Genomic DNA, 8,733 nt, shown 5'->3' on the forward strand with positions numbered 1-8,733 from the left:
ACGAACTGGCCAGGCAGCACGCAGGGAGCATCCAGCTAACGAACTGGGCATTGTGTGATGAAGGTGTGTAGGTCTCCAGCAATGGGGACTTGTCAGCAGGGCCTGCTAGATGACCAAGAAGCCTGCAGTGTTTGGGGGTCTCAGGGCTCACATGGAGACCTGCACATCTGGAATGGGAATTTGTATAATAACCAACAGTTTCTAGGAATGGTAGTGTCCAGGCTGCAGGCCCTCTCCTACATAACTGTTTGTTTGTTGTTTGACTCAGGGTCTCTCTGTGTAGCCTTAGCTGTCCTAGAACTCATTCTGTAGACCAGGATGTCCTGGAACTCATAGAGATCCTCCTGCCTCTTCCTCCTGAGTGCTGGATTAAAGTGTGCTCCACCATCACTCAGCTCAAAACCACTTTTTAAAAACATTAATTGAACCTGGGCTTGATAACCAACACCTACCCTCTCAATACTCAGAAGGCTGAAGCAGGAGGATAGCCGTGAGTTTGAGACTAACCTTGGTGAAATAGTGAGAACCTCAAAACAAAATAGACAACAAGAAGAAAACAAGAATGAAACAAACAAACAAACAAACAAACAGAAGTAAAGACTGCCCAAGGGGTTCGATGAGTAAAGGCACCAGAGAGAGAGAGACAGAGACAGAGACAGATAGAGACACAGAAACAGAGACAGACACACACAGACAGACACACTCATACAGAGAGAGACAGACATACACACAGACACACATACACACAAGTACAGACAGAGAGACAGAGACACACAGAGAGACACACAAACACACAGACACACACACATATACACACACGCAGAGAGAGAGAGACAGAAACAGACATACACACACACACAGAGACAGGGACAGAAACAGAAATGCACACAGACACACACACATGCACACAGAGACAGAGACAGACACACACAGACACACACACAGACACATAGAGACAGACAGACAGACAGACAGACAGAGACAAATAGAGACAGAGAGTGTAGACAATCACACTTGAACACAGCCCCATGAAACTACGTGAAGCTAAAATAGACACCTGAAAATGGCCAATGAGAAGGCAGTTTGTACAGGGTGGGAACACTGGGAAGAAATGTGATTTGGGTACAGAATGTCACAGTGTGATTCAGTGGGGGAGTGGGGGCTTTTATGTGAGAAGTGATGACCCTGCCATCATGCTCAGGGCACTGGAGACTCAGAGCAGGGCAAGAAAACTGATCGATTTTTGAACCTTGCAAAATCTGGCATCAGCCTAGAGAAGAGGCAAATGTGACTATCAAGGTGGTGTGAGATGACGGGGTGGCGTGAGGTGAGGGTTTGGAGGTTTGAAAAGCTTTCCTCGCCACATGAACTCCCCACTAGGTGGGTTTTTCAAAGACAGATCTTTCATGAGTACCTCATCCCAGTGGGTCAGGCAGAACCTTCCATCCTGGGGCCGCTCAATCTTGGGATGGACTGAAAGGTCCCAGACTGGCAGCAGGTGGCTGTAGCCAGGGGAGCCAGGTGCCTAGTACCTCTAGTTAGCTGTGATTGTCTGAGGAGCACAAAGCAATGCTATTTCTTATAGCTTACTTATGGATTTGACACGTAATATTTTTGAACTGTGGCTTACTTGAGGAAGAGGGGTGTCACTGAACCCACAAAAAGTGAAATCATGGATAAGGAATGTGTCTTAGTTTGAGTTTTACTGCTGTGAAGAGACACCATGACCAAGGCAACTCTTATAAAGGATAACATTTAATTTGGGCTAGCTTACAGGTTCAGAGGTTCAGTCCATTATCAACAAGGCAGGAAGCATGGCAGTGTGCAGGATAACAGAGTGCTGGAGGAGCTAAGAGTTCTACATCTTAATCCAAAGGCGGCCAGGAGGGTCTTTTCCACACTGGGTGGAATCGGAGCATAATAAACCTCAAAGCCCATCTATGCAGGGACACACCTCCTCCAACAAGGCCACACCTCCTAATAGGGCCACTTCCCATGGGCCAAGCATATTTAAACCATCACAGGGTGTAAGCGAGGCATAGTAAAACTAGCAAGGTAGACCACTTCATGGATAGAAAAACAGTTTATTGGGGAACAAGCCGCCTGGCTGCCCCAGCAGAGCACCGAGCAGTATCTCAGCAGGAACTCACATGGGTTTTATGTGAGTGTGAGCAGGTCGGGAGTCTGTGAGCTGATGCAGGCTGTTTGGGTCGGTCAGGAACAAGTTGCTAGGTAAAGAAAAGAGTGTTTTCCTGACATGGAAACATGCATGGGGGATTTCTGAGGCGTCCTGAGCTTAAGCTGCTGTTTATCTTGTAAGAATCCTCTCTAGATCGGGCCTGGGCTGACATCATGGGCATCGTCAACAGCACTGCCATTTGAGTGGAGAGCTGCTCTCCACCTTGTCCTTCTCCATAGAACTGTCCTTTCTCCAGTCCCTTAATAGTCACACTCAACCTCCCTGGAGACCAAGTAACTTCATTGTTTCAAAATTATCTCCTACTCACTGTCCTGTCACCATTATCAAACACCATACCAAGACAACTCACTGAAGGAAGAGTGTCTGGAGGTTCACATCTTCAGCGAGCCCATTCATGACCATTATGGTGGGGGCATGGCAGGAGGCAGTAGGCATGGTGCTTAGGTAGCTGCTGAGAGCTCGAATTCTTATCTGCAAGCATGAGACAGAGAGAGAGCAAACAGGGCCTGCCGTGACCCTCAGTGACACACACTTCCTCCTGATCCTTCCCAAACAGCTCCACCAACTGGAGACCAAGTGTTCAGACATGAGCTCATGGGGGTTGCTCTTACTCAGACCCCACAGCCTGTGAACGGAAGCATACAGAATGTAGCCTTAGTGCTTTCATCAGCAAACTTCACCAGAGACTCAGCAAGTTTTAAGTGTGTGTTCATCCCTCAGCCACTTGGAATGCCCAGTAATTTGTTTGTTTCCCTCTCTTGATTGTTAAAGGCAAAGCTGTGGCCCTCCCCTGCTGTCCCAGCTGTGTGGGCCACTGACAGGATGTTCACTTGAGGGTTTGGAGTTAGCAAACTCGACATCAGTCAGGTGCTCCTGTTAGCTGTGGTATTGATATGATAACCTAAGTGGTGAGACCATCTCTCTGAGGGAGGGAATGGTAGTGGGGTGGGTGGGTGTATATAATCCCTATACTTGTATATAGGTTTCCATGTAAACACAAAGCTGTACACTGTTTGGATTAGATGCCCAAGGATAGATGAGTGGAACTAATCCCCAGGTGTAGTCAAGGTTGACCTGGAATTCCTGACCCTCCACCTCCCAAGCTCCAGGAAAGCAGGCATATGCCAGCAGCTGAGTTTCTGTGGTGCTAGGGATAGAACCTAGGACATTCTTCATGCTAGAAAAGCAGTCCACCACTGAGCATCCTTGTGACATCCTCTGTGTGTTCTTCCCCCAGGAGTTATCAAATTACTTGTTTGCATATCTCCTTGGTGGCCAGATCCCTGGGACCAATATCTATTTCTCTGACAATGGAGGATTCTCATTCCAGCTCCTGAACAGTAACCAACTGGTACGTGGCTGGGGAAAGAGTCAAAAGCAGAAAGTGGAGGGTGGTTCAAGGAGGTCCCGACCTCCCTCTGGTTCACTGGGAAGTTAACACTGGGGGAAGAAGAGGCATTTGCTTCAAGCCACGGTCAATGGCTCTGTGAATAAACCCTGATTCACACTCCTGCAGGCTGCCCTGGTGGAACTCACAGGCTCAGTGTGCTGGATACTTTTATATCCGCTTGATACAAGCTACAGTCATTTCTGAAGAAGAAGCTGCAATTGAGAAAATGCCTCTACTAGACTGGCCTGTGGAGCGTTTTCTTGATTGATGATTGATGATAGGTGGGGGGCCAGCCCTCTGTGGGAGGTGCCACCGAGGCAGACGGCTGTGGGCATATAAGTAGGCTGAGTAAGCTGTGGGGAGCAGCCAGTAAGCAGTGTTCCTCCGTGGCCTTTGCTTCATCTCCTGCCCTAAGTTCATTGAGGATCTCTGTGAGTTCAAGTCCACTGTGCTCTACAGAGTAAGTTCTAGGATAGCCAGGGCTACACAGAGAAACCTTTTCTCAGAAAACCAAAACCAAACTAAAACAAAGCAAAACAAAAAACAAAAACTGACAGACATGGGCATGAAGCAACTGTAATCTTAGGCACTGAGGCATACCTAGCAGGAAGATGACCTGACTACACAAATTTGAATTCTCCACTTCTCTCCTTATATCTTTGTCAGTCTAGCCTGTGGTTACTGGGCTATATCTATAGTCTGTTGTATATGTCTGTACCTGCTTGACTGACTGTCCCCACATCTGTCACTTTAAAAGGGCTTTGCCCTGCATTTATTGAACCCTACAGTGAGCAGTATGGTAAAGGGAGAGTTTCTTTGTATTTTGCTTTTGGGTTGGTTTTTTTGTTTGTTTTTTTGTTTTTTGTTTTTCAAGACAGGGTTTCTCTGTGTAGTCCTGGCTGTCCTGGAACTCACTCTGTAGACCAGGCTGGCCTCGAACTCAGAAATCTGCCTGCCTCTGTCTCCCAAGTACTGGGATTAAAGGCGTGTGCCACCACTGCCCAGCTTGTTTTTGTTTTTAAAGACAGGGTCTCATTGTCTATCCCAGGCTGGCCTCGAACTCACAGAGATCTGGCTGCCTCTAGCTCCTGAGTGCTGGTATTAAAGGCAACCAGTCCCATGCACAATGGATAAGGGACTCTACAGAAATCTCTTAACACTGTTTACAAGGAATAAGTCACTTTTCTGACCTCAAATGACTCTTTAGCAAATGAACATTATCAAGTGCTATGCTGTTGGGGACAAGCAAAAGAAGTTTGTCCTCAGTACTAACATTTTGTTTTCAGACTCCATTTTAATCATGGGGGAAAGTAAATCCAAGGTTCTAGTCCCTAGCTCCGCTAGGGAGTTCCCAATATCTGAACAACTTCTGTTACTTACCTTCTGTTCCTAACCACAACATGTCCTGTTCAGCAGGGCATTAAACAGGGGTCCAGGGAGGTCACCTGAAAGTGGGGGGGAACCGGCAAAGACACAAAAAAATGATGATCTGTCTATAGTCTGATCAGATCACAATTTTTACTTTTTCACGCACAGGTTATATACACAAAAAGGCAGGATGTGGGGAAGGGGATGACGCAGGAGCGTAGGTGTTCAGGGGGAGCACAGATATCTTCCAGAACAGAGTGTCAGCTGTGTGAAGGTTCAGGGGACAGGTCACTATGACTCCGCCTATGATTCACTTGTCCTTATCTAAGTTGGTACTATCCACCAAGGCTATCTATCTACAGGGTCTGTGTATTCAGCCTGGCAATTTTCCACCAAAGCTGCTTGTTTACAATAGCTTCTAGCCATCTCTTTCAGTGTTTTTCCACAGAGACCCAAGACTTTGTGTTAGCAGGCATGTATGTCAGGCCTATGGCTGATTTTAGGCCTATGGTTGATTTTAGGCCTTCAGTGTATAAGCAGGGCTGCCCCTGACAACAACAGAACAAATGGATTTCATTGGTTGGACTATAAAACCTACATTCTGTATCTGTTGACATAAATCAACCACATGAGAAAAGCCCCATCCCTAAATCCTGTTTGATGAAAAAAATATAACAATAACTTGGCACAGATGCTTGTGGTTTTGAAACTTAAATGCTCTGTGATATTCTGGCTCAAGGCTACAGTTCAGCTCCAGAGTCTGTTCTGTGGCCCTGGTCAATCAGTAGCAGGTTGATTACAATAATTTTTTTATCTGCATTGACCTGCTGTTTGATTTGTGTTAGATCTAAGAGGACTCCTGTAATAGTGCAAAGGCTACTTCTGATATCTGTGGGCTATTTGTTAAGGTCGCTTCCAACACCTTGGCTGCTTGCAGCAAATAATTACTACAACACACACACACACACACACACACACACATCTGCATCTGCGGCATGGAAGAGTACATCACTTGAGATTGGTTCTATGGCTGGGTGTGGTGGTACACACCTTTAATTCAGGCACTCTGTCAAGAAAAAAAAATACAGCTTTATGTATTACCTTAGGTTGTAAAAAAATGGTTACATGGAAAATCTAGGGCTTAACAATGCTGGTTGTTAAATCATTGTTCTCTAAAAGGTAGGCTGAACAGACAGACTGACCACACAGTAGAATAGCAGTTTTACTTTTTATTGTTCTAGATGCTTTGAGATATGCTCTCTCTACATAGCCTGGCTGTCCTAGAACTAACTATGTAGCCTAGGTTGGCCTTGAATTCAAAGATCCACCTGCATCTGCCTTAAGAGTGCTTGGCTTAAATGTATGTGCTCCCACACCCATCAAGCAGCCTTGTTTTCTTTGTTTTGTTTTCAAGACAGGGTTTCTCTGTGTAGCCCTGGCTGTCCTGGAACTCACTCTGTAGACCAGGCTGGCCTCGAACTCTCGAACTCAGAAATCTGCCTGCCTCTGCCTCCCAAGTGCTGGGATTAAAGGCGTGTGCCACCATTGCCCAGCAAGAGATATTTTCATAAATTTGTATTATTACAGACTGCAAACTTTTTTAAACGTTTCTTTTTGTTTTGTGTGCATTGGTGTTTTGCCTGCATGCGTATCTGTTAAAGGTGTCAGAACTCCTAGAGATGGAATTTCAGACAGCTGTGAGCTGCCATGTGTTTGCTGGGATTTGAACTCAGAACCTCTGGAAGAACAGCCAGTGTGCTCTTAATCGATGAGCCATCTCTCCAGCCCCTAGACTACAAACTCTTGATCTTCCTGCTCCCTGTCCAAAGTCCTGGGATGAAAGACTAGCACCACCTCCTCTACCTTGTTTATGGGATGCTGGTCATGGAACCAAGTGTTTTGTACATGTAAGTCTACTGTTCCACCAACTGAGCCCCAGCCTCAGCTAAAACCTCATTCCTAAAACCTGGGCAGAAGGGCTGGAGAGATAGCTCACTGGTTAAGAGCACTGGCTTTTCTTTCAGAGGAATGAGTTCAGGTCCTACCACCTCCATCAGACACCTCACAACTACCTGTAACTCCAGCCCCAAGGGATCTGATGCCCTCTTCTGGTCTCTGCCATCATCTACACTCACCTACATGTAGACACACACGCATAAATAACAACTAAAAAGTAAACCTTTTTTTTTTTTCCATGAAGAACACTGTTTATTGTCTTGCTCTCTCTGGTTTTTGCATAAGTAGCTTTCTTTCTTTCTTTCTTTCTTTCTTTCTTTCTCTCTCTCTCTCTCTCTCTCTCTCTCTCTCTCTCTCTCTCTCTTTCTTTCTTTTTTTTTTTTTGGTTTTTCGAGACAGGGTTTCTCTGTATAGCCCTGGCTGTCCTGGAGCTCACTCTGTAGACCAGGCTGGCCTCGAACTCAGAAATCCGCCTGCCTCTACCTCCCCATAAGTAGCTTTCTTTCGAAGCCTTGAATCCCACTCCTAAGAATGGAACCGCCCACAGTGGCCTGAGTACTGCCCATATCAACTAAGAACCAAGAAACCTCCACAAGGATATGCCCACAGGCCCGCCTCATCGAGGTAATCCTCCAGCTGAGACTCCCTTAGATAAGGCTGGCTGTCAAGTCAACAGCTAAAACTAACTAGGCTACAACTTTTACCAAATTAGGGAAGGAACTTAAATGCAAGAAATTTCCCAATTTTGAGACTGTCATCTATTGACCACCCATTCAATACCAATTTCCTGAACGTCAAAAGCTTTCGAATCTCTAACTGAAGGCCAGAGGCCAGCAAACCCAGTAGACTTCATTTCCTGCCTCTTGTCTTCTCTTTCTGGCATTTCTGACCCTTCTCCACGACTGAACATTCACTGTTTCCGTCCATCAGGCGAGGACGGTAGTGTCACCCGAGCAGAGCTGCATGCAGACTGATGGTATTTTCGGGGAAACAGTGAGCCCTGCTCCGGGGCCTCGGTGTCACCTGGGGCAGCACGGCCCGGGACGAAGGTCCCCAGGCCGCCCTACGCTGCTTCACACTGGCCCAGGCCGCCTACCTGCGGTTGAGGGGCGGCACACGAGCACAGACAGCCAGTGCAGCCTCCTCAGCCATCCTGTCTGCTGCAGCCCAGCAAAAGTAAACCTTTTAAAAATGTTTTTCTACGTCAGACCTGGATGGTGGCAGTGCACACCTTTAATCCTAGCAATCAAAAGGCAAGGCAGACAGATCTCTGAGTTCAAGGACAGCCTGATTGCAAAGCAAGTTCCAGGACAGCCAGGGCTACATAGAGAAACCCTGTTTGGAAAAATTGTGTGTGTGTGTGTGTGTGTAAAGATGTCTTCAGTGGTTAAGAACACTGGCTGCTCTTCCAGAGGTTCAGTTTCCAGCAGTCACATGGTAGTTCCTGACCATCTATGATGATGAATGTCTGATGAGTGATGCACATCCCATAATGAGATCTAATGCACTCTTCTGGCAAGAAGGTATATACACATATAGGGCACGCATAACCTTAAGACACATAAGTAAATAAATCTTTAAAAATATATCTATATCTTAGAAAAATGTGGGGCTAAAGAAGCAAGGATAGCTGGGCAGTGGTGGCGCACGCCTTTAGTCCCAGCACTTGGGAGGCAGAGGCAGGTGGATTTCTGAGTTCGAGGCCAGCCTGGTCTACAGAGTGAGTTCCAGGACAGCCAGGGCTACACAGAGAAACCTGTCTCGAAAAACCAAAAAAGAAGAAGGAGGAGGAGGAGGAGGAGGAGGAGGAGGAGGAGGA

The 8,733-nt window shown here is 46.6% G+C and overlaps 1 protein-coding gene across 1 annotated transcript in view; it reads left to right on the plus strand.

The window, feature by feature from the left end:
• Positions 1–8,733, plus strand: part of Catsperd (cation channel sperm associated auxiliary subunit delta) — a 36,516-nt gene that overhangs the window by 11,017 nt on the left and 16,766 nt on the right. The window contains exon 7 of the mRNA XM_028764360.1: positions 3,438–3,551. Coding sequence (XP_028620193.1) covers positions 3,438–3,551 — 114 coding nt within the window. The remainder of the gene's footprint in view (positions 1–3,437; positions 3,552–8,733) is intronic.

The sequence above is a fragment of the Grammomys surdaster genome, unplaced genomic scaffold (assembly GCF_004785775.1).
Source record: "Grammomys surdaster isolate TR1022 unplaced genomic scaffold, NIH_TR_1.0 62, whole genome shotgun sequence".
Classification (NCBI taxonomy): Eukaryota; Metazoa; Chordata; class Mammalia; order Rodentia; family Muridae; genus Grammomys; species Grammomys surdaster.